Below are 26,212 nucleotides of genomic sequence, written 5' to 3'. Positions count from 1 at the left end.
CATGCATATACACAGTTCTCCACAGGACAACATTGAGGAGAGGACATGAGACATGCATCTAGTTGAAAGCATTCAAGTGTTAGAAGTGGGGAAATAACTTTAAAAATAAAAGAGGATCCCACTTGAGAGGACTAACATGGAAGTGGGCTCTGTACAATGCTCTAGGAAACATCCTAGAAGAGTAAGACCAAGGTGTGCTTCTCAGTCATTCCTGATAAGAATTACGTGGGGCACCTAGTCATTCTATAGCTTCCCAGACCTCTTTCCTGGGGCTCTGAATCTTCAAGTCTAAGGTAGGACCAGGAATCCTTCTAGTAACTCTCTGTGATTCTCATCATCAGGGAATCTTAAAAACAAACAAACAAACAAACAAACTTGGTTTAGGTCTGTGGTTCTCATGCTTGAGTGGGCACTGACACTAGGTGGAGGACTAGCCAAAACCGATAGCTGGGCCCCACCCCCAGGGCTTCTGATTGGGTAGGGCTGGGGTGGGATCTGGGGATTTGCTGGCTCTGGGAACACACAGTGAAACTCACTGGTCTAGCAATGGATATTAGCCAAGATTCAATGGTAGCAAGGAGCCAAGCAACAGCAAGGACTAGGAGTGTGGTGGTGGGTTCTGGGATCAGGTGTGCTACATGCTCAATCTAGATAAGAACTCCAAATATGGGTCCTATTCTAAGAATCTGGGCTAGTGGGAGGGGAATGAAATATATACTAGGCTTGTCATCTACTCAACAGATATCTGAGTATTCATTGTGAATCATATGGTAATGATGCCGCAGTGCCCTAATGGAGCTTAGGGCAGAATACACTAGCAGTTCAAAACTGGCTCTACTACAGTTTGAATGTGTCCCCCAAAGCTCATGTGTTAGAACTTGACTCCCCAATGCCATTGTGTTGGGAGGTGGGGCCTGAAGGGAAGTGTTAAGTCATGAAGACTCCACCCTCAAGAATGAATAATGCTGACCATAAAAGGGCTTGAGGCTGTGAGTTCAATATCTTGTTCTCTCCTGCCCATGTGATGTCTTCCACTACATCAGAACACAGCAGGAACTGTTTGTTCATAATGATTTCAAGGCTGATAGTTTCTGTTAGCACCAGATCAGGGCCCAGTGTGTACATTTTTTTTGACACCAGGTAATGTTAGTTTTCTGGCTGATACAGAGTGGGTAAGCAAATATTGGGCAGATGGCATGTTGAGATGTAGCTCCTGTATCTTGGATATCCCAACTTCCAGAACCATGAACCAAAGAGATTTCTATCAGTTATAAATTGCTCAGTCTATGGTATTCTGTTATAATAGCACAGAATGGACTGCGACATGCTCCCAAGGGACTTTGGCGATACTTTGAGACATTTTTGGTTGTTACAATTAGGGCTAGGAGTACTACTGGCATCTACTGGATATAGGCTAGGGATGCTGCTAAAAGTTCTGTGATGCATGCAAGACAGTTTCCACAACAGAGAATGGTCCAGTCCAAATGTCAATAGTGGCCTGTCTACATTGAAACTTGGGTAAATAAAGCCCAATGTAGACTTCACTATGTATGTCAACTCTAACTCAGGACCTTTCTTTATGAAGTTGACTGTAAACCCCAAGTCACAGTAACCACCTTTGGTCTCAAACACTACTGGAAAATTGGCTTTCCTATTACTTTCCAGGTATTAACTATAATACATTTTACTCTCTTGTAAAAGGAGAAGGCTTCTTTTTATTTTTTAAGAAGAAATGAAAATCTGAGAAACAAAGCCATCCTGTTCTCTACTATAGAACAGAGGTCAGATCACCTCTCCTCTCAGGGGCAGTTTCTTCTGCTCAGATGAGAAGCTTGGAGATTCTGGGAGAAAGGCTATCCACCAAGAAAACACAAAATCTTCTCCAAGAGAACTGTATTTGAAATGCAGACCTTAAGCAATATGGGTAGGACAGGTACTGTCACAGGATGGCCCTCACTATCATCCAGATAGCAAGGTCTGTGTTGGGGACACTTGATGAAAGGTATTTCCTAAGAAGAGGAGGGATTCCTGGGACCTCGAACTCTAGGGCTTTTATACACGTCAGGTGTGTAGGAAACATGTTTCATACTGAATGTGACCCCAAGCCCAAGAATGAGTGAGCTTTGGGGTAGATAAGTGGGCAGAAAGATCCAGCATGGAAAAAAGGGTCCAAGGCTTCCCAATAGTAGAGAGTTGGCCCTTTTTTTCTCCTGTTTCAACATGTAGTGAGAAAGCAACAATCAGCTCAGACCAAGTAATAATGTGCCCATCATTCATCAGGCAGGGGTAAGAGACCAATGCTGCTGCAGAACAGGCAACAGTCTCTCCCAAGCATGTGCTACAGGTATAAAGTGTAACAACCCTCATTTTTGAGCAACTATTGTTTTCTTATTCCCTCAAGAAAAATTTTCCCCTAAAACCACAGACTATCAGAAAGCTGCTTTTAAAAACTGTTTCAGTAAGAATGAAACATTCCAATTTTGCTTTAAGGAACTAAGTGACTTTGACCCAAAGAAGCAACCTGTCTACCACCACAAGTGCAGAGCCTTAGTATAAGGGTTTCTGGATACAGCATTGCACCTCAAGCTTCACTCCATAACTGCTGAAGAAATAGGACCTGGGTCCACCTTCCAGTCTAGAGGGATGCTGACTATGTTGCCACAGAGCCCTGTTTTGTTTGTACCTATAAAAACACAGCTTCATTTACATTTCACTAAATTCACTAAAATTTTTTTTTTCTTTGTACTAAGGGTCTCCTCCAAGGTGTACTCTCAGTACTTTAAACAAGTTTTTTTTTTTTTTTTTTTAAAGATAGGATCTCACTAAGTTGTCAAAGCTAAACTGGAACTTGCAATCGTTCTGCTTCAGCCTCCTGAGTCACTGGGATTATAGGCATACACCACCACACTGGCTTTTTTTCTCTTTTGTTTAATGTGATAGACACTGGCCCTCTGTTGTGCAGTCTCCTTCATTGCAATGAGCCAATCAACTTCACTTTGACTATATCAGACTACAGGCTAGTTCCTGGTAGACTGAGGCTAATTGGGTGAAAGCAGTGGCAAGAAAGAGTAAAGGGTCTGTCAGTCCCAAGGAACACTGATAATCTCTGCTAACTACTCAGAAGATGGGTCTTAATAAACATATGTATCCTTTTCCTACTGGTGACTACATGGTTAGGAAAGGGGCCCATGGCTATTAGCTTTTAAAAGACCCTGTGTTCAATTCAAAGCCCAGTAAGTCCTAAGTCATTCATAACTTTCCATTTGCTCAACCACCATTTATTATATGCCCACTGAGCCCCTGGCACTTTGCTAGGGTACATGGTAAGGAATATCCATGGTAAGGGATATACATCTTTGATCTAGAGGGACCAATAATTTAACGATAGGAGCAAGGCATCATGTGTCATCATCATGGTGGACAACTCTTAAGAAGCAAATTGATGAACAGGGTGATCATACAGGTGGTACAAATGTGCAGTTATAAAGTGAGTGAGGTTGGGCAGGGAAAACCTGGCCTCTGTCCCACCAGCCATCATTTATTCAGAAGCCAGATCTGCCTTTGTACAAATTCTGTCAAGGACTTTTATTTTTCAAACCCACCTGATAAACTGGTCTTCTGAATCTATAAGACTAAACCATTAGTTCAGAAAGATGTTGAACTGTCCTTTTGGGTGGCTATTTTTCCTATCCCGGGGGGCTACAAATCTACATCAATTGTAATAAAAAAAAAAGACAGAAAGAAAGTCCAGATGTGATGAGCTGGAGGCTCCTCAGGGCACTTCATTATGAATATTTAGACAGTTTTTCCTCTTGTTATGAAAATTATAGCAATCTGTTCCCAAGCAAGAGCTTCCCATGAATTTCAATGCCATAAAAGCTTTTTGTTTGTGGGAGGGGGATGGGGATAATGCTAGTTGTTTAAATCTGATCAGCTGAGTTTCACCTTCACTCAGAAAATACTCACATGAACATTTTTTGAATCATTGTAACTCAGAATTCTGATGTGAGCTCATAGTTGAGCATGCTAAGACAGCTGTATAGGAAGAAGCTGCCCTCCTCTGCGCTGCAGGGCAAGTTTCATCAGAAGTTTGTCTTCAGAGCAGAAGGAAGAAGGAAGAAGAGTGCTCAGGTGGCAAGCTCAGAGTTGTTTCTAATAACTAGTCAGTACTCTGCACCTTCCACCTAAACAGAAATGTGGCCTCAAAATGCAAAAGCAGGGAAATGATCCAAATGAAGAGGGATTTTTAGTAGACTAGGGAGCCACTAAATGGAAATCATGGAAGAATAATTACTATAGAATTTGCTCTTGGCAATGAAAGCCAGAGGTAGTGTGTGCAGGGTAAGATTAAACTACAAAATTCATGCCCTAAAGTCCATAAATAATGTCCATCAGTAAACATCCCTCAAGGCTTTGCTGACAGTGATAATCATCCTTTCTCACTTACAGTCATATTAACATGTATGCCTAGGACATCTTCCCATATTCTCAAATTGTTCACATCTTCCTTTTGTCTCTCCCATCTGGCTGTTCAACACTTTGAATATGAAAACTTTCACGGTGAGTCCTAAAGCTTTTAAAATTGAGTCAGAGGATTAAGATGTGGGGGGAAAAAATCTGAGGGGTCTTCTCAAGTACAACCCCTGATTTCATAGACAATGTAGACAATAAAGAGGAAGGCCTGAGAAATCAAATTATTTCTCCAAAGAAAATCACACCACTAGCTAATAACAATGGAACTGTCTTAGGACTCTAAGACAAAACACTCCACCCTGCCTCTGTAAATCTATTCCTCATTAGTAACCCATTTCCCTGCCATGACGCTTCTAGAGAGCTGGGTACATGGAGATAGTTAATAGATACTTGTAGGAACAAATAAGATGTGGTGGGTTAGAACCAGGATTCTTTTACATGCTTAAGGGAGCTGAACATTGCAACTGTACTCATTTCCAGGCCCAGGAAACCCATCTTAGGTCACAGAATTACTATAAAACTACCCTTTCTAACATGGTCACCAATAGGCACATGTGGCTATTGAGCACTTGAAATGTGGTTACTCCAAACTGAGATATGCAACACCTATAAAACACATAAGGTATTATAAAGATATCATATGAACAATGAGGGTACTTCATTTAATAATTTTATATAAATTAATGTTGAAATGATACTATTTAGATATATTGAATTAAATAAAACATATTAAATTCAGTTCAGCTGTTTCTTTTCTTTTTAATGTGGCCACTAGAAAAATTTAAATTATAAATATGGCTATTGGCTAGCACTGTTCCAAAACACGGCTAATACCCTCTATCCACTCACTTAATCTTTCCAAAAAGACTTGAGCCTCTTGCCTGCAGACATTCCAGAAGTATCTAGAATTATTTAAGCAGAAATGTGTTGAGGAGGCTGGTGGGAGGATAAGGTTGGGTAGTTCTGGCTAAGTGGTTAGGCTAAAAGGGGTTAAGGTTCTTTGACCTGAAAGTCTGTGAATCCCTATAGTGCTCGAGCTGCCATTTCTAGAATATTTATGCCACCTAAAGTATGCAAAGTACTCTGTAAATATGGATAAATGTTAGCTCTGCACATGGGTAAGACACATATGGCAGGAAAAAAAACATGTTTTAGAAAGAAAACAAAAAACAAAACAAAACAAAAAAACAAAGTTCTGAATCTAACTCATGGGGGATCTAATCAAACACATTTGTGTGGATTTTTTCTGACATGTTTGAAAAAGCTATGGAGATTACGTAAGGATTTTTTAAAATAGGGAAACTCACTCTTTGTCCTGCTGTCCATTTCTGTTTTCGATGGGTCTGGAGTCACTGTAGCTGGAGGCAATTTCTTCCCAATAGTCTGAGGGGGGAAAAACAATTTAACACATCAAGACAATTCTCTTCATCAAGCAAAGGAACAAAATCCAGATCATAATGACAAAATGCTCAAAACTGGTTCTAAAAACCACTCCCTTAAGTTTATGCTCTGCTCTGTGTACTGGTTGCCACTCTTTAATAGCTCTGATCTTCAATGACAAACAAGGGGAAGCCTCATAAAAACAGCTTCATCTTTGAAAGCACTCAGTACCTTTTATTTTCTTTCTTCCCTGATGGTCTTTAAGAATTTATTATTTTCCCCATATTTTTTATTAGTGCATTATAGTTGTACACAATGATGAGATTTGTTGTTACATATTTGTACAGGCACACAATATCTCGATATTTGGCCAATATCATTCCCCAGGTACAGTTTCCTTCATTTTATGAGACATTAACTAAATCTATGGAGGGACAGTACCTGGCCCAGTGGCAGTATTCCAAAATAACTGTGAGTGGAAGAATGGAAAAAAGAGGGAAGAAATAAAAGGGATGAAATAAAGGAATGGAGGGCTAGAAGGACAGAAAGATGAATAGGCAGGTGGATGGGCAGGCAGAAGCCAGGTGTCCCAGGCAACTGGGCCTTGGTATGACTCCTTCTCATCATCTAACATTCTTTCTAACTGCTTCACAGGGGTACGTTCTTGTTCTCTAGCTGTCCCCAAAATGAAAAACAAGAGGCCCAGCAGCTCCTTTTCCACTAGTCTTTTAATGCTCCACGGCCTTAAAAAGGTCCATTGCCTTGGACCATATGTGCCCATTAACTAGTTAAAAAGAGAAAAAAGTATAGTCTGCCTTGACTTCACTTTCTTTCCTTCATTTGAAGTTAATGCTATTACCATCCATTATTTATGAATCATCCATAGAAAAGATTGGATATTGCCTCTGCCTAAAGATGTTCTTGAAAGCACAGGCTACTGAGCAGCCCCAACAAAAACACCAATACACAAACCAACAAGCCGATGGTTCCAGAGGGAAGAGCTGTCCCCACTCTTTCTCCTTTGCCACTGCACTTGTCTAACCATGATTAATACCTGAGGAAAGTGTCTATTGATACCAGAGAAACAGCTGTCACAACCAAGTAGCTGGGTAAATTTCACTCCCTAAGGAAGGGCTTCACTAGTGAGAATCCCAGCCACTAGGAAGCCCAAACATCTTGAACACAAGAAGAGGAACGAGCTGCATAATTCAAAAACCAGCAGGGTGGAATTTTTCTTCAAATAAAACTGATTCACCACAGATTTTAATTTGAAAAAGTTCTTCATGCTTCAAACGTTGAACCTAACATTAAATATGAATAAATCACAGAAAGAGGATAAGATAAATCAAATCTTCAGCCCTTCATGAATTTTTAAAAACATTTGTGACAGAAAGCCTTTGCATTTTACACGGTGACATTTTTATTTAGTGCCGAGAGGCTTTCTATATTGGATAAAAAAAATGAAACCCCCAATAATATGCCACCCCTCAACTGCTACTAAGTACTCAAACTAATAACATTTTATGACTCCAAGGAAACATCAGGGAAGGAAAAAAGTTTGATGTTCTTCTGCCATAAGGTCAAATTTGAGGAAGAACTGTTCTTGGGATTATCTTGAAAAATCAGGTATTGGTAGTAAAACTAGAAGCTCTCAAAGTATCATTTCATTAATATTCCAGTTCACACTTCCAGCAGCTTGACTGTCAATCTGTTTTCCCTTTGGGGGACTCAGTAAAGCATCACTACTGTTAACACATTAAGAAGAAGGAAACAAAAACAATTAAAACTTCAGTCATCACTGACAGTGGAAGGAAGAAAGGCAAACATGTAAATAGTATAAACACAATTCTCAGTTCTGTTTACTTTCCTGAAAATGAGACAAGCAATGGTTTGAACTTTAAACCAGATGTCTTGCTTTGGAGAAACCTTGGCAGGTTTTATATTCTTATAACTTTGGTAACAAAAAAACTGCCCTCATGTCTGATGTCTGGTTTACCAGAATGTCCAAGTTTATAGACATCAAGAAAGACCACTGGTTAAATACCCTTACTTCAGTACTAAAAGACATGAAAATAGCAATGCTTACAGTAGTTGTCTTTCTATTTCAGAAAATACAGCACACTAGCCTCTGTGATGGTGACCTTGATATTATACTCATCTTCTAAAGGTGTTCAGTACCTTAAGCCTTCCTTCTCCTTTGTGGGCCATGATTAAAAATCTAGAGTAAGGCCAGATCCTCCCCTATCAGCTGGTCTAGTAGGTGTTCCAGAGACAGAAAGTTTCCTAGTGTTTCTGTCTTCTCTAGAGCCTAGACCTAGGGAAGTGTGGCCTGAGACCAGCAGTACTTGAGAACTTGTTAGCAAAGTAAATTCCCAGGCCACGCCCCAGACTTTCTCAATCAGAAACTCTGGGGATGGTGCCAGCAGTCTCAGAGGGGACACACCCTCCATGGGATTCTGATGCACACTCAAAACTTGAGAAGCATGGACCTAGCTGTAGCAGAGGTTCTATTAATATGAATCAAATGCCCTTTCATGGATTCAACACTCAAGTGCCTATTTTCATACCTCAATATAGTATAAAACATCTTTTCTACTCTTTTTCCTCTCCTTTTCTACCCAATGCCTTCTATCGTCTGTATTCTTACTGGCATAATACCTTATCATTGCTACTAATTACACATACACATTGAAGGCTCTATAGACTATCACTATGGATCTGCTTTAAGACACAGTGATCACCAGGTTGGCTTCACTTTTGTATCTCTTGTTACAGTCCAATATCCACTTAAAAACCTAAGTTTTAAAAATAAACAAAATTCAGAAAATTCATTCCCTTGAACATTTAATAATATTAGTTCCTCTCCCCTTTGGCTCTTTCACCAAAAGTACTAACTAAACTTTTTGGAGTTTTTGTGTACAGTGGGAGTTTCATATATACTCCTGGCTCCACAAGATTCAGTAACACAGTATCAGAATACATAACTATCACATGATTTTGGTTAGTAGAGCAAGTGATTTTTTTTTTCTTTTCTAATCAAAATGAAGAAACGGATGCTTCCAGGAAGACAATCACTGGATTTGAGTCCAGATGAATCCAGCTCCCCAAATGATAAATGTATGTTTCTCTGTGACAATGGAAAGTGAGACCAGAATAACACTCAAATCAATAGTATAAAATCACTCCTCCAACTGGACTGTAATTCAGGTGCAAACTCCTTTGGGTGTAAAAAGAAGTTTCTAATTATAGAACAATGCTGAGGAGAAGGTTTAAATCCATCTCTAATGTTCTCTCAAAATACCACACACAAATTCTGCACCAAAAGGCAGCCAGCTGAATGGGTATGAGGGAGGAGAGAGCTGTAAAGTTGCCTACCCACCCCATCCTGACCATAGGCCAGACTTTCTGTCACCTATTTTAGATGTGGATGATGTTCTGAGAAGCTACATGTAGACATCACTCAAGTGCTCACACAAAACCAAACATAAGAGATGACCTTTCAAATAGCTGGTAAAAATCCAAGTTAAAGGTAGCTCTTTGATGGCAGTCCTTTTACAACACTAGCATCTGACAGTACTCCTTCCCCTTCTGTCCAGTACAGATTTATTAGGTACCCATTTAACACGAGACAAGAAAGCAGACAAGAAGGCAGAAGGATGCTGAGCATCACCACAAACATTGCAACAACTATTTGTGAGGCTGGTTCTCTATAGTGGTGTGTTGAGGGGTTTCCAAGCATGCAGCATGATTATCCCAAATCCTGCTCATCTATAGCATATAGAGATATATAAGATACCAGTAACGGTGACAAAATAATATCTATATATGACTATTTTTAGTTTCCTTTCCACCATAACTCAGAAGGATCCTCAAACTGCTAGAAAACTCTCTGGAAACTTTTAATATTTATATTTGTTTTTACATGCTTGCTTCATGAACACCTATGACTGAAAGTGTAATGAAGTCTTCTTGGCTCTCAACAGGGAGCAGTAGGAATAGAGTCAAAGTCCAGTGAAGCAGCTCATGTCAACACAAAAGCACAAAGATGTATCCTTAAAATGCAGCACCTTATGTACTCTACTCTCACTGAAAGGCTTTCATTTACCCCAGCAACTGTCCATGTGCCTGTATTTGGTGGGTCCAGCTTAAACTGTAAGCCATCAACAGAAGACATGCCAGAACAAGATACAACTCAAAATTCTAAAAATAATGGCCATGGTCCATCAAAGGGAATCTACATTTGTAGTTCCATTCAAGGGACAGAGTTTACCTCTGAAACACCTCCCATACTATTATGTCAATTCTGATTTCTCAAAGGGCCCTGCTTCGTGGTCTATTTTAAAACTTGGTTGAAGAAAAAAGTAAACATTTTCTGTTTATGAAACTGGGTGTAAGGCTTAGAGTTATTCATATGATGCTCATTTCTGTCCCCAAAAGTTAGAATTAAAATTATACTAAACCTCTTTGCTTAATCACAGTTAAAGACCTTGTCAGATTCATCGTTGCTTTTGAAGCATCTGTCAAGTATACCACATTTAGCAGTTTAACTACTTTTATCTTCAGAAATAGTGCCCTCCTTGAGATCAGGACCTGGGTGTTCATTATTCTCTTATACCCACAAAGTGAGAGGTCTATAAGACTCTTGTTGCTGGGTTAAATGGGGAGCTTGGGGATGACATCTACTCCCACTCTGCCCGAGCATAAGCTTCCTATCACAACAGGTACAAAGACAGGAGACTCCTTCCCTGACATCAGAAGGCCTCTGTACCTCTTGAAACCCCAATGTTTCAGTCACACTGTTCAGAATGTCTTCCTAGGCACTGTTGCCCTTGCTTTACTTCCTTTTGTTTCCAAACACACACATCCTGCCTCCTATTAACTGTTGGCTGCCATAAAGAAGAATCTAATCTCAGAAGTAGAGGTGTCTGGTGGACACCCCTCTGCCTATGACTTCCAAATACTCATACTAGCTTGCTCCCTCACATTCTTTACAGCTTCATATCTATTTGATCAAAAGACTATATGGATCATTATCACTCAGGTACATGCAGACAGACATCATTTTCTGAAGTGTGTTCCCCCATGATGTTCCACTGGCATATCCACCAACCTACTACCTAATCTCATCATTTGGTCCATTTGAGAAGCACTGAATACTCTATCTAATCAAAGCAACATAACATATTAAAGGGTCTGAGATGTCCTGTGGTTATTGTTTAACTATATCCATGTTTAACTTAGTGTATTCCAAATTTTTCCAAGTATAGAAATTCTATTTCTGTGACACCACTAATACATCCCAAGAATGAGTATTCTATGAAAGAATAAGGTGAACATCCTCCGCCCCTTTCCTAAATTCTCTTGCCTATCCTCTCTGTCTCCTAGGCTCATGACGTGGAACTTAACTTTGATTACCATCTTATTGTACTTCCTGTATCTAATCCATCATCAAAGCTCTGCTGCAGGGCAAACAGAATTTTGGAAAGGGTATTCAAGCTGAAGAAAAGCAGAGAAGCAAGGCAAGAATGCTTATGGGTGCTGGGCATGATTACTCACACCTTCAGTCCCAGCACTTGGGAGACTAAGCCCTGGGGTTCAAGGCCACCCAGGGCAACTCACTGAAGCCCAGACTTTAAAAAAAAAAAAAAAAAAAAAAAAAAAGGAGGAGGAGGAAAAATGTGTACAGGAAGTGAGGACTCTCAGACACAGGATGGTAGTGGCAAGAGATCACAGCAGGGTGAGAGTTGGGCTCAGAGACCTGCAAGGTAAATAGGGCCTTTGTGCTTTATCCTCAAGGTACCTGATGATGATAACCAGGTCATTCTGAAAAATAAGTAGAGGTATGGCATGATTAAATATGTGACTTTAAGAAGGATGAAGAAAAGAAAGGACATAAGAAAGCTAAGTAGATAATGGGGAGGTTGACACAATAATCCAACTAAGAAAGTGAACTGTGGTTGTAGAAAAGAGGTTTGAGAAATATTTAGACTGTGTGTGTGGGGGGGTGGGGGGCGCCTGGGATAGTGGTTCAGCAGTACAGCGCTCACCTAGTACGTGGGATGCCCTGGGTTTGATCCTCAGCACCACATAAAAATAAATAAATAAAATAAAGATATCATGTCCAGTTACAACCAAAAATAAATATTAAAAAAATTTAAAAAATAAATATTTAGACTGTCTACGTGGCCATAGTTCATAGTTACCACAGGCATAAAGCAGTGATTGTGAACTGGTTTGAATATGATGGGAAAATTCCCAAGTCTGTTATGCTCTTGAGTCTACATATATGCATGTCACATAGTTAGAGTGCCAACCACATGCAAAGACTCTGATTAAAGGAGTCAAAGAGATGGATCTGGTGGCTCAGGGAAGCATTGTAGAAAAATAATCCTAATGGGAAAAAAAAATCACAGAGAATGTGTTTCTCAGTGCTCTGATGGTGGTACAGAAACCTTCAGTAGAAAAGTAATAGGTCTGCAATAGTTTTGATTTAGCTTTTTATTAAAGCATCAATTAATCTACCATTTGAACAGCAAAAATTTTTTTAAAAAATTAAGACATGAGAAACTTTTGATACATACAAAAACCATCTTTCTAATCTGACAAATGTAACTAGTTTAGTCAAGTGTGTCTTCAAAAATGTCTTTACCCAAAGAAAAAAAATGGAAAATTTCTTTCTCCAGAAGAATTTTCCAAAGAAAGTTTTCTGTCCTTCAGAGTAGGAAAGGGAAATGAAGTTGTTTCAATTAGAAAAGAGGTAATATTGGGAACAAATTTTCCTGATTTTTCAAGGAAAATCGCTACTTAAAAGGCTTTAGGTATATAATGGAATGTTATTCAACCTTAAGGAAATTCTGACACATGCTAAAACATGGATGAACCCAGAGGACATTATGCTAGGTGAAGGAAGTCAGTCACAGAAAGACAAATATAGTCAACCCTCCCTCCATATCCATGTATTCATCGATCTCAGATTTAAAACATTTGTGGAAAACACTGTGTCCATACTAAACATGTAAAGACTTTGTTCTTATCATTATCATCTAAATAATACAACTATTTACATAGCATTTTACATTATATTTAGTATTCCAAGTAATCTAGAGATGACTTGAAATACAGGGAGCATGTGTGTGGTTTATATGCAAATTCTACATCATTTTACATAATAGACTGGAGCATCATAGATTTTGGTATCCACAGGGGGTCCTGGAATCAATCCCCTATAAAAGACAACTATTTATATAGTTCCATTCTTATGAGGCACCTAGAGTAGTCAAATTTATAAAAACAGAAAAACTATGGTCACCATAGGCAGGGAGTGAGTGTTTAATGGGTATAGAGCTTCACCTTTTCAAGATAAAAAAAGTTCTGGGATGATTAGTGGTGATGGTTGTGCAATAATGAGAATGTACTGAACAGCACTGAGTTGTACATTTAAAAATGGTTTCAATTGTAGATTTTATGTCATGCTAGGACATGTTCCTCTTTCCCTGCCTCTTTCTTCCTATGGATGCTGACTAGAATGGCAAAAGAATTGCTCATAAGGCTCTGATATCCTGATACTTAATATTCAACTACAAAATAATCAGGGGTATAGATAACATCTAATGAGGTAAGTTAGAGAACAAATCTGTGTCCAGAAGCTTCCTGCCCAGAGATGCCTGCTATAGCATTCATTCACTTCAGTCTTATCTGCAACACTCCTTTCTACCACTATGAAAGATAAGGTATTGATTCTATAAAACCAATCTCTAAATCTGGCTAACATCAAGTGGCTCCAGCTTTAATATTATAAAACTCATTCTTCACTTTCATCATCTACTCTATAGACTCTTTTTTTTTTAAAGAGAGATTGAGAGAGGAGAGAGAGAGAGAGAGAATTTTTAATATTTATTTATTTTAGTTCTCGGCAGGCACAACATAAGTGTTGGTATGTGGTGCTGAGGATCGAACCCGGGCCGCACGCATGCCAGACGAGCACGCTACCGCCTGAGCCACATTCCCAGCCCCATCTATAGACTCTTAAATAACATCACTTACTCCTTTTTATAATCATTGGGGCTCCCTTTCTGTACAGAAGAGCAGAGAATATCACATCAAGTTACCTGAGAAATAGTGATGCTGTTGTTGTTGTTGTTATTATTATTATTTGCTACTGGGGATTGAATTCCGGGGCACTTGGCCACTGAGCCACATCCCCAGTCCTATTTTGTATTTTATTTAGAGACAGGGTCTCACTGCATTGCTTAGTACCTCTTTTTTGCTGAGGCTGGCTTTGAACTCGCAATTCTGCTGCCTCAGCCTCCCGAGCTGCTGGGATTACAGGCATGTGCCACAGCACCTGGCATGATGATATTATTTTTGTTTTGTTTTTATTATAAAGAATGAGTTCCGTTCATATCTGGAAGTCAGGTATACACCTGATACATCTTCTAGATGCAGAGTGGTATATTTAGATAATCCAAGATGCTTCAAGAATAGAGATCCACAAAGAGACAAAATTAAGCTCAGGGCACACTAGTCACTAGTCAGAAAGACATCTTCAACAATGGGGCAAATCCATATTATATGTCTTCAAAGAAAATATTGTAGATAACAATGGCTGGAATTCTCTCTTACCTCATATGTCCTCACTTTCCTCTGTTTTGGATTTCTGACTCTTTCTATATGTGAATCACTAACTGGTGAGGACTGTGTCCTGGTCATTACACAATCCTTCCAGGTGCCTTACATATTAGAGGTACTAAATTTTCAGGATTTACTTTAGTCCAAAAGAAACTTAACATTCACCAGAAAATGTGAATACTTACGGAGAATCTACTGTGTGCAATGCATTTTTGAGGTGCTATGAGTACAACAATGGAACAAATAAACCTGTCCTTCTTTTCAGTGTCTCCTAGTGAATTAGTATTGAATAGAAATGGTCTTAAAAAGCCTCACTAGCTATGAGATCTCAGACAAGTTACTTAATCTCTCTATACTTCAGCTTTCTCTTCTGAAATAGCAATAATAATTCATATATTCTAGATTTTCTAGGAGGCTTAAATGAAAAAGATATGTAAGGTACTCATTGTTATTGAATTTTACTAAATTAAAAAATCAATCATTGTAATGCCTCTTTATGAATTCTAGTTACAAAGAATGACTGTTTGACTGTAACAGTTTTTTTTTAATTTAATAAATAGCAGGTTAACAGCTCCATTCCTTTACTTGGGGTCTGGAGAACATGAAGCAACTTTTACAAGACACTCACACAGCAGAGAGGTGCTTGGAGGAAAGCGATAAATCTGAAAAAATGAGAAGGGATGAAAAGCAATAGCCATTACCTTCTAGTCATTGCCTGGAAGGAAAAGTAGATAGAACAAAGAAGATAGGAGAACTGAGGAGGGTCAGAGCCGACAACCCACAGAGCTTTCGGGTCAATAAAGCTTCAGTTAAGGTGTCCCCTACAGTGAACTGCCACAAGACCATCCCAGGAGCCCCTCAAGTGTGGGCACATGCCAACTGCTTCTGGCTGCACCCAAACTGTTATCCACTGTTAACGATGGAAAAACAACAAGGCGTGTGTCTGGGAAAAACGGCCTGTTGTCAGAGAACAGAAAGCCTTTTATTGCGAATTTTGATACTCAGGAGCAAACATACCACTATAGAAAATTACCCCAAGCCATCTTTTACAAAGCTTGGCGTCCATTCAATAATGAACGAAGAAATCCTAAACCACTGGACCAAACAGATACTCCTCCCAAGGCAGTTAAGAAACAGGGGCCAAATGAGACCATAAATTCTTGTGGTACAGATATCTAAAGCTGCTAGTGGAAATTACTGACAGATTCTTAGATGTGAAAAGCTGAATTCACAACCCTCTACCTGGAAGTGGCCAGGCCTCCTGCCAAAGGCTGCCCTCAAAGGCTTCTTTCAAGATTAGTGAGGAAGAGAGAATCAAAATCTTGTTCAGATCCTATATGGAGTAAATTAAATTCAACACACCTTTGTGGAGCACCTACCACTATACAGGCCACAAACACAAACTGTTTTCCTACATTATTTTTACTTTCATGTTGTCAAGAGAATATTGTGTTCTCAGTTATAATCTGGGAGATTTAAACATAGTATTTGAAGAGAATCAATGAAACCATCAAGTTCCAGTTCTCCCAGATCTTCTATGTATCTAGATGTTTAAAATAGAGCCTTAGATATTAGGGGTATACCTCAGTGGTATAGCACATGTTTAGCATGCACAAGGCCCTGGGATCAATCCCCAAAACCATCAAAAAAGAAAACAAAAACTGGGCCTTACACACAACCTTTTAAAAAGTTGTTTACAAAAAGTTTGTAATGACATGGGAAATTTCATATAATGCTAAGTGAAAAAGATACAAAATTATGTGTGTGGAAAAAAATTGTGTATGTGGTATGATCTCAACCAGTTAAAAATGTATGGCAAAAGGACTGAAAGTTAATATTAAAAAATGTTAACAGTGGTTGCCCCATGAGGGTTAAATTATCACCGCTTTTTTTTTTACTTTCTTTTTTCTCCAGTGTTAAAAAAAAAAAGCACTTTTATAATCAGAAAAGAATAAAGTTTTAAAAAAATAAAGTACACTAAGGTAGCTATAAAGGATGGTCTATCTCTCCACATTACTGATGTCTGTCCAAAGATCTGATTTGATTTGCAACACCTCCTAACTAGAAATCACATGCAGCTTTCATTCTTGTCATTGTATTTCCTTTTCCAAGCCATTAGTAAGGATGTGAAGAACATGAGTTGTAAAATGAGTCATGACAGTAATTTGTAAGGCACCACCCATATAGAACATTCTCCATCCACCATTTATTATCATTCTTTACTTATAGTTATTCATCAGTTTATATCTTCAGTGACTAAGTACATGATGTGGAGTCATTTCCAATTAATGTTGTTCCTAATAAAGTATTGAGACATTTTATCAAATGTTTCCAAAGTCAAAACATACTTCTTGCTCTTTTAATTAAATCCATGAAACCCTTATTCATACAGCCAAAAGGGACTAAAAAAAGGAGTTAATAACTTCTTTATAACTGTTTTTTATGTATGATCAAAGACAATGTTTACAGATTCCTCATCTTTGAAGAAGTATGGATTTAAGGGGCGGAATCTATTTGCATAAGGTCTATACTTAAGTCATCCTCAGTTTTCTAGACGTTCTCTAGGTTTTCATAAGTAAAAACATTTTTAAAACACCAAAGTAATAACCAAAGTGTTTCTCAAATGGCAGAAAAACAAGCATGATGAAACTCTGCCCTATACCGCCCTGCAAATTTTGAGATTTCACTTTTTTCCTGCTACTCTTAGGACTACTATATTTATATTTACTGAAGAATATCACAAATTTTAAATTACCCAGATTTCACAGATATTTTCATTTCTCAGATTGAATAAATTCACTTATTTTGGACTGGGGATTGAACCCAGGATTGCTTTAATCACTAAACTATATCCTCATTCCTTTTTATTTTGAGACAGGATTTCACTACATTGCTTAGGACCTCACTAAATTGCTGGGAGACTGACCTTGAACTTGGAATCCTCCTAACTCGGCCTCCTGAGTGTCTAGGATTACCGAGCACACCTGGCTGAGTATATGCATTTTTAAAAGAAACATTTTTGTAATTTCTAGTCTAGTGGAGCAAAAGTTCAAAATGGTCTCTACTTGGCTGTCATTCGTATCCATTCACCCTCTCATTCATTTTAACTTCAATTTAATGGTAAGTCCGAGGGGGAAAAGGAGAATTCTCTTAGGGCTGGAAATTCTCTTGAGTTTTAGGCAAATTATATCTTCATCATATGAACAAAGTAAGTCTTTCCTTACTCATTTTGCACGTTCTCATTTTCCTAAACTAAAATATTTCTCCATTCTTCTCCTTTCTCTGTAATATATACAAAGACACTAAACGACAAAACATAGAGAATGAAATCACCTATTTTACCCTTGTGCTGTTTTAAATTGCCCTTTGTGTGGTTATATGTTACTTTTTTATGGTATATTTTGGTTTCTTTAGGGAAGAAGGCAAGACATCGTACTCAGTAAAATATCCCAATTGACACATTGACTTGTCTTAAATTCCTTGTCTTTTTCTATTACAATGGAGAATGTTCATTTCAATGTTCTTCATTTTTAGACTCCAGAAAGCAGCAATCCCTCTTTGTGCTTTCCACAAAGACTTGCTATAGGCTGCATGCAGGAAAAACACAATGCAGATTCATGGAAGATGTGACAAAGGAGGACAAAAAGAAGGAATGGTGCTTTTGTAGTAAATAAAGCCTTCATTACTCCTGAGTTATTATATTTCATCCATTTCAGATAGATGAGTTCAGATTGGTCATCTCCCCAAATTGACAGGGATTTTCCATAGAAGATTTTCATATCCTGGTCCCCATAGGACAATTAAGAATTATCAGCCCTCAGTACTGACTATTTCTCCCTTATTCCCACCTATGTCACCATGCCTCAAGTTAACTAGAGCTCTCCTTTTTTGCAGTCATCCCTGGGACTAGAAAACAGTCACCCCATCAAACCCTGTTTAATTCTTCATTTCCTCACGGCCTCTGTTTGGTCATCTCTCTTTGCTGCAATGATCACTATTTCTCCACAACTCCTGATTTCCAGTTTCTTGACCATCTTCATTCACTGCCTTGTGTCATTACCTCCTAGAATATCTCTGCTTCTTTCTAGCCATTCAATTTCACATCAAGAAAATCAACCACCATTAGAACTTTCATTTCATATAGAGTTGGGCTAGATAAAAGTATTGCTTTATGGTTTCACAGATCCATTTTTTTATTACTTGGAAATTCAGCAATCCCGCTCTGATCCAGCTCTCTCTCTCTCTTTGTGACACAATAGTATCTATATTCCTATCACTTGAAAAAAACAGGATTCTAGTTGGGAGCAGTGGTGCACACCTGTAACCCCAGTGACTAGGGAGGCTGAGGCAGGAGGACCATAAGTTCCAGCCCAGCCTGAGTGACTTCATAAGACCCCATCTCAAAAGAAAAAGTAAGAAGGGCTGGGGATGTAGCTCAGTGGTAGAATGCCCTGGGTTCAATCCCCAGCACCTCAAAAAACAAAACAAAAAAAAAACCACACCAAAAGAAACAAAAACAAGATTCTAAATTTTAAGTAAGTAGTCCACTTTCACTGCTTCTAAAAATGCTTAAATGTAGAGGGGGGGCATTAGGGCTGGAAAGAAAAGAAATTAAATATAAAATTAGACACACAGACCTGTATAGCATCCAGCTCTCTGAGTATAGTATGCCAAGCACTATATCAAGAGGATAAATGTGGACTGTTCTAGGGTCTAAAATGTTGACAGGTTTGATATTATTACTTCACTTACTATCAGAGTCTAGAAAAGGTATCCACAAAATTTTAGAAAAGCTGCCTCTAGTGGAAAGAGAAAATGAACAACTGAACTAAGAAGTCAAAATAAAAAGGAAAGACAGTGCAGATGCTACCAAAACAAATGGAGCAAAACATATTAAAATCACTGGCGGGTGAAAATACTTAGCCAGTAAAAGAAGAAAAAGAAAATGAGGCAATAAATCCATCTTTACCACTTCTAACTTCTTTATTTTAAATGAGCAAAACAGAAATACAACTTCTATGTGAGACAGACCTCAATTTTCTGCTTCCCCTTTTCCAAACCCTGACTATTGGATCCCTAAAAGTTCAAGGATAAGTTTAATTGAGCTGACACTTCTGAATCATAAGGCCATTTGTCGGATGGCTTTTTGATGAAGAAGTGCCTTTTAAGGTTATTCTGATATGCTCTTAATTGTGAATTGTTCATTTTATAGCCCACGTTTTAAAAGACAGAAATAACTATTAGAGGTAAAAGAAGGGCTCATTATGCTTGTGTTTTCATTTGTTTCTACAGCATTTATGGGTATATATTTATTTGAGGATCTGGCCTCCAAAATTAAGAGTCTGAGTTGGAAATAAGTTTGTCATCTTGTACCAATTAAATGGTCTGCAATGCCACAGAGAAGTACCAAAGAAGTTGCTGACTGATTGAGCTCTGCAATCCACATTCTTTAAATGTGAGAAAAGACACACCACCATGCCTCTGGATAGCTTGTTTTAAAGTTGCCAGTTTTCATATAGCATTAAATTCATTCCATCCCACTGAAACCCAGTTGGCCAGAATATCATTTTACAACTAGTGAAAATATCAGAGAGAAAAAGACAAGTTAAGTACAAAGGCATGATCATTTTAATGGCCACTTGGGAATTTATAAAACCTTGAATTTCAGAAACCAAAAACATCTGCAAATTCCAGGATATAAATATTGTGAAATAATTATTAGTATCAGGAAAGAGAAAAAGAGGGACAATTAAATACTTACAGAAAATTCTGTATGTCCTACTGAAGGATATTAATCAAACAACTCAGCAAATAACTTATAAAAGGAAGAACTTTCATTTCCTGTCCCCAAGCAATTCCAGAGTAAAAGGTGACAAGAGAAAACCAATCATAAAACTAGCCTTCCCCACTACATAAAATCAATCAAGTACTATCACTTCAAATTAACAATAGCATCAAGGAGAAATTCATCTTTTCTCAAAAGAACTATTTTGAATCTATTCTCCATAAAACTTCCAACTACAGATTCAAGTAAGGGGACAAGGTTATGGGAAAAGCAGGAAATCAGCCAACCACCTGGACACTCCACTTAGTTTTTCTTCAGGGACTGTGGAAAATGGGAACCTAGTTCTTCTTTTAAGTAATTTGCAATCTTGTGGGATTATGCAACTGGTTAATGGTGATCCTCAGAGAGAAGATCTTTTCCCTAACTCTTCATTCTAAGATGAAAAGAATGATATCCTTCTCCCTTAGTGCTAGGCAACATGAACACACATTAAACGCCAATTCTAACCTTAATAAGATGCTACTTCACATCCATTAGGATAGCTACTATCAAACAGAAAATAGCAAGTACTGGTGAGGATGTAGAGAAATTAGAACACTTGTGCATTGCTGATGGGAATATGGTACAAACTATGAAGTTTCCTCAAAAAATTAAAATTAGAATTATTGTTTGATCCAACCATTCCAATTCTGGAGATATACCTAAAAGAATTGAAAGCAAGAACAAGCATTGGTATGTCAATATTCATTGCAGCATTACACACAATAGGCAAAAGGGGAAAACAACTCAAATATCAATTGACAGATGAATGGTCCAACAAAATGTGGTCTATCCATACTACTTAGAAAGAAAAGAAATTCTGACACAAGCTACAACATGAACAATCATGAAATAAGCCAGCCATGAAAACACAAATCTGTATGATTCCACATACTTGAATTCAGACACAAAACATAGAATGGTAGTTGCCAGGGGCGGTGGCGGGGGTCCTCTGGGGACTTACTGTTGAATGGGTACAGAGTTTCAGTTTTGCAAGATCAAAAAGTTCTGGAGATGAACTGTGATGATGGCTGCACTAAACTGGATGCTTAAAAATGGTTAAGACTGTAAATTTTAAATTATGTATTTACTACAATTAAACAATTACACATTTCTATAGGAATACCTAGAAAGCTTGAATGGGGATTGCCACTGGGAAGTAAAAGTGAGCATATAGGATTAAGAGAATCTTGTTTTTACTCTGTTGGTATTTTTTTCTTTTACCATATACTTGGGTTATTTTAAACAAAAAAGAAACCAACCAAAATTAAGTCAGCCTTTAACCTGGAAATTCCTCTTTAAAAATTCAGCTTAAGGGCTGGGGCTGGAGCTCAGTGGTAGAGTGTTTGTCTAGCATGTGTGAGGCACTGAATTCAATCCTTAGCACCACATGATAAAAACAACTAAATAAATAAAAATTCAGTTTAAGGGAATACTCAGGGAAGGAACAATGATACACATACAAGAATGATGTTTTTAATATTTAAAGTGTGAGCTGGGCACAGTGGTACATGCTTGTAATTTCAGCAACTCAGGAGGCTGGGGCAGAAGGATCCCAAGTTTGAGGCCAGACTCAGCACCTCAGAAAGGCCTTAAGCAGCTTAGTGAGATCCTGTCTCAAAATAAAAAGGGGAAAAAGAATTTTAAAGGATAATTTTTTATAATTTTATTTATTTATTTTATGTAGTGCTGAAGATCAACTCAGTTCCTCACATGTACTAGGCAACCACTCGCCCACTGAGCCACAACCCCAATCTCCCAAAAAGGAAAAAATTTTAAATGAAAAAAAAAAAAGCTTTTAATATGTGGAAGCAACCTAGGTCATTATCATTTAGGGATTGGTTCAATAAATGGTGTTGTATCTCTACAATGAATGGAGACCCTGAAGATACCATGTGACTATATGACAGAAAAAGAGGGCCCATAATGTGCTAAGATTTTAAAAACAGGCAATATTTACAATAACCCATTAGTGTATGAAGAGTGACAGGTGTGCACTGCATGCATAGTCTGGCTCAGGGGAAAAAATCTAGAAGGATAAATATAAAATGTTAACTATAGTTCCTCAATAAGAAGACTATGGAAATTTTCTACTTATTTCTTCAACTTTGAGTTTTTATTATTTTTCTAATTATTGCAAAGAATTCTTGTCATGGGATAAGTAACAGTTATTACCATTTCTGAGAAACAAACAAGCAAAGGGTTCAAGAAGCCCCTCGCAGTCTTAGGGGCTAAAAAAAGTGAGGTAGGGTAGCACTACTGCTGAGAATTTTCCACAGGTCACAACTTGCTACCCATCATGTTCCCTCTCATTTCTCCAATGAAGTCACCCTCTTAATTTTGCACACAAATACCTAATTCTGAGTTCTACTTCTCAGAACTCAGAATGATGACATCAGCAATAAGATCAGCAAATTTCAGATGTCTTTCCCTAGGAAAATCCTCTCAAGCCACGGCAGAAGAACTTATTTTTATTTTAGTCAACCCCTACTGAGACTCCCCTCATAGATCTGCCTTTGTCTTCCTTCTAGGCAAGCAACAGACACCATTTAAAAACCTTTCAAGAAGTTGTCTTACTCTTGAAATAATGTTAGAACAGCGTGTTTCTTTTTTGCCGTGGTATTTCCCTTTTGGGGGGTAATTTTGAAAATATTAAAATTTAAAGTCAACAGAAAAAGACATAAAGAGAAATACTTTATAGACCTCGGCTCTCCCCTTCAAATTTTTTTTTCAATGAGAGACAGGGATATAGAAGACATATGACACACTGTAAACCTCACTTATCCTGTGGCTTATTTAGGGAATTTTATTTTGTGTTTGGAAAATGACAGACTTCTGCTTTTAGGTAGACAAATATGAACAACTCACAGAAAGAAACATAACCACTTATTACTAGTAAACTTTTAGAAAAGCAAATAGTTCAGTTTCTCTATTTTACTCTATATGAGTATATGAAAATAAATACTCAGCCCTAAAAAAATAGGCAAATATCTTTACCTCCATAAAGAACAGTTCAAATGTACCCAGAAGTCACTACTCACAGCTTCTCCATTCACAAGGAAAACTCCAAGTGTCCGTGCCCCCCAAGAAGGAAATGCCCCATAGCTGACTTGCTCTGTGTGGACATATTCTTCTCTCTTAAACTAACCTGAAAAGCAAGCTGGATTTGTTTACTGCACAAACATCTGTAATTGCTAAACAGCTAGCTCTGTGACATGGTGTAACAGTTACTGCTTGTGCAAACTGCCCATCTAAATTACTCTCTGCAGTATGAGCACATGAAAAGCAACACACAGAAATTGGAAACATCTGTACAAATTAATGGCAGAATTGACCAAAGCATCGGAGGTGAGGGTAGAGGATTAAAACAGTTGAATAGCTTCAGTGCAATATCTGATTTTAGAAAAGAATCCTTACATTTGATATAGGCTCTTCCTTAGTATAACCAGAGCTCCCCCTCCATTGTGAGAGTCTAGCTAGCACATACAGATTTTAACCCACCCATGTAAATCCAGTATAAGTCCTGCTACAAAATGGTATAGGTAAGATACAAATTAAAGGGATTTATTATAACTCTAAAAGCAAAAAAAGAAGTACCTCTTCTCCCATCATGCAGTCAGCCTCCTCTCTTCAGTTTGAAAAGGTCCCAGAACTACCCTGAAATCCTCCCACTTCCTTCCAACAGCCAAAGGCACAGAGCCTGAGGACCCAGCCTAACCCTGACTCATACTTGGGACCAAATGAGGAATGGGGAGAACAAAGCTTGCGTTTGTTTATGGTTCAGGAAGCCAGGGCCGATTCATGGCTTGGGTGGCTTTGCGAGAAGTCCTCCTCCCCTGCCTACATCACTGCAGGAATCTAGGTTGTCTCCTGGGGCCCAAAGGTGTAACCACTCGGACAAGGAACACACTGAGGGAGTGTTTATTTGGCAGGACCCAGTGACCACTTCGGTTTAAAAATGCCAGAGAGGAAATAAAAAGCCAACTATCTTTCAACAGATCACATGTTTGGAAAATGAGGGCTATCTAAAACATGGTCTGTAAATGAAATATCAATTGTGAAAATGCCTGTATTTTAAAGCAATAAAATTAGTTGTACTACAAAAAAAAAATTACTCATGGAAAAAAAAAAAAAAAGACCTTAAGAAGGAAAAACAGTAGTAGCTTTATAGAAACACTTCCCCTAGGAAAAATATAGCAAGATTGCTGCCATGTCATCAGACATATTCCAATGGACTGGCATGAACTGTTTAAATAGCAATTTTCCCCCCAAATTAGATACCATTTTAATCACCACTTTAATGAATTTAGGGCCCAGTGGTTAATAGTTCAAAACTCTAGAACCAGAGTATCTGAGATCAAAATTCCAGTTGGGCCACTTCCTATCTGTGTTATTTTTTTTTTTTTTTTAAGAAAACTACAGAAGAGTTTATTTATTTATTTATTTTTTTTAAAGAGACAGTGAGGGGGGGGGGACAGAGAGAGAGAGAGAATTTTAACATTTATTTATTTTTTCTTAGTTCTCGGCGGACACAACATCTTTGTTGGTATGTGGTGCTGCTGAGGATTGAACCCGGGCCGCACGCATGCTAGGCGCCGCGCTACCGCTTGAGCCACATCCCCAGCCCCCTATCTGTGTTATTATCAACAACATATTTAAACTTTTTGCCTCAGTTTCCTTATCTATAAAATAGGAATGATGGGGTTAGGGCAGATCAGTGATAGAATGCTTTGCTTAGTACTGGGTTCCATCCCTAGCACCACCAAAAAACAAGAAACAAAAACAAAAACCTCCAAATGTGAATAATGGCATTAATCTACAGGGGTATTTGGAAGACTATAAATAATATAAATGAAAAGTGCTTACAGAAGAACCTGGTACATAGCAAGTACCATATCAGCCACTATTACAAGTTCAGGACTACTTTACAAATCAGGTTGCCAAATCAACATTATCCACATCATACCCCATTTCTTATATTTTCAAACCCTGATGACCTGTTTCAGTTGTTAACTATGGTTAATGTTTTGAATTTTAAGTTGAACTAATTTTAAAATCATTTAGTCCATATTTCTTAACTGCCTACACTGTGTCCTACTCTGTATAATAATAATCTTTATAATCTGTTTGGGTAAATAAGACATAGATCTGTTTATATATGACACATGAAAAACAAATGTGGGAGATGTCACTAGGTGATAAATGACAAATGTTGATACAAGTACTACAAAATTAGCATTTGGAATTCAGAATACAGATAAGAAATCACTTTAACAAAGTCTAATTAGGATAAGAGAATGGACAAATCTGTGCAGAAGGATTCCAAAAACTTTATTTAGATACTCCTCCCTCAAGGAAGTGCAACATAAACCCCACACTTTAAGCCCAGGGTTCAGAATGACTTCTAAAAGAGCTGAGTGTGGAAGGAAAAACCAAAACTTTCAAGGGGAGAAGCTTGACTAACACATCTCAGTCAAGGTGAGGAAGGGTAACATCAACAGTATGAAGTCATCTTCATAGTCTGTGCCCTAATTATGGTGTGATATAAATGGCACTTGCTATGGTTTAGACATGAGGTGTCACCCAAAAGGTTATGTGTGAGACAATGCAAGAAAGCTTAGAAGTGAAATGATTGGGTTAGGAGAGCCTTAACCTAATCAGTGTGTTAATTCCCTGATTCAGATTAACTGGGTGGTAACAATAGGCAGGTTGGGTGTAGCTGAAGGAGGTGGTGGGTCACTGGGGTATCTATTTTGACCTTGTTGAGCAGAGCTCTCTCACACTCTTTCTCTCCCTCTCTGTCTCTCTCCTTCCCAGTGGCCATGTCCTGAACCACTTTACTCCATCACACTCTTCCATCATGATGTTCTGCCTCACCTTGAGCACAGAACAAGCGAGTCAGCCATC

General features: G+C 38.2%; 1 protein-coding gene across 8 annotated transcripts in view; it reads right to left on the bottom strand.

Moving 5' to 3' along the window:
- Nucleotides 1-26,212, bottom strand: part of Sh3kbp1 (SH3 domain containing kinase binding protein 1) — a 335,725-nt gene that overhangs the window by 102,114 nt on the left and 207,399 nt on the right. For 7 of the 8 annotated variants that reach the window (XM_078035050.1, XM_078035052.1, XM_078035049.1 and 4 more), the window contains one exon: nucleotides 5,781-5,856. In XM_078035050.1, the coding sequence (XP_077891176.1) occupies nucleotides 5,781-5,856 (76 nt within the window). Of the gene's footprint in view, nucleotides 1-5,780; nucleotides 5,857-23,902; nucleotides 24,000-26,212 lie in introns of those variants that run through there. The other variant, XM_078035054.1, reaches the window with a different exon arrangement.

The sequence above is a fragment of the Ictidomys tridecemlineatus genome, chromosome X (genome assembly GCF_052094955.1).
Source record: "Ictidomys tridecemlineatus isolate mIctTri1 chromosome X, mIctTri1.hap1, whole genome shotgun sequence".
NCBI lineage: Eukaryota > Metazoa > Chordata > Mammalia > Rodentia > Sciuridae > Ictidomys > Ictidomys tridecemlineatus.
Note: the sequence above shows the minus strand (reverse complement) of the source record. Positions and strands in the feature narration are given on the sequence as shown.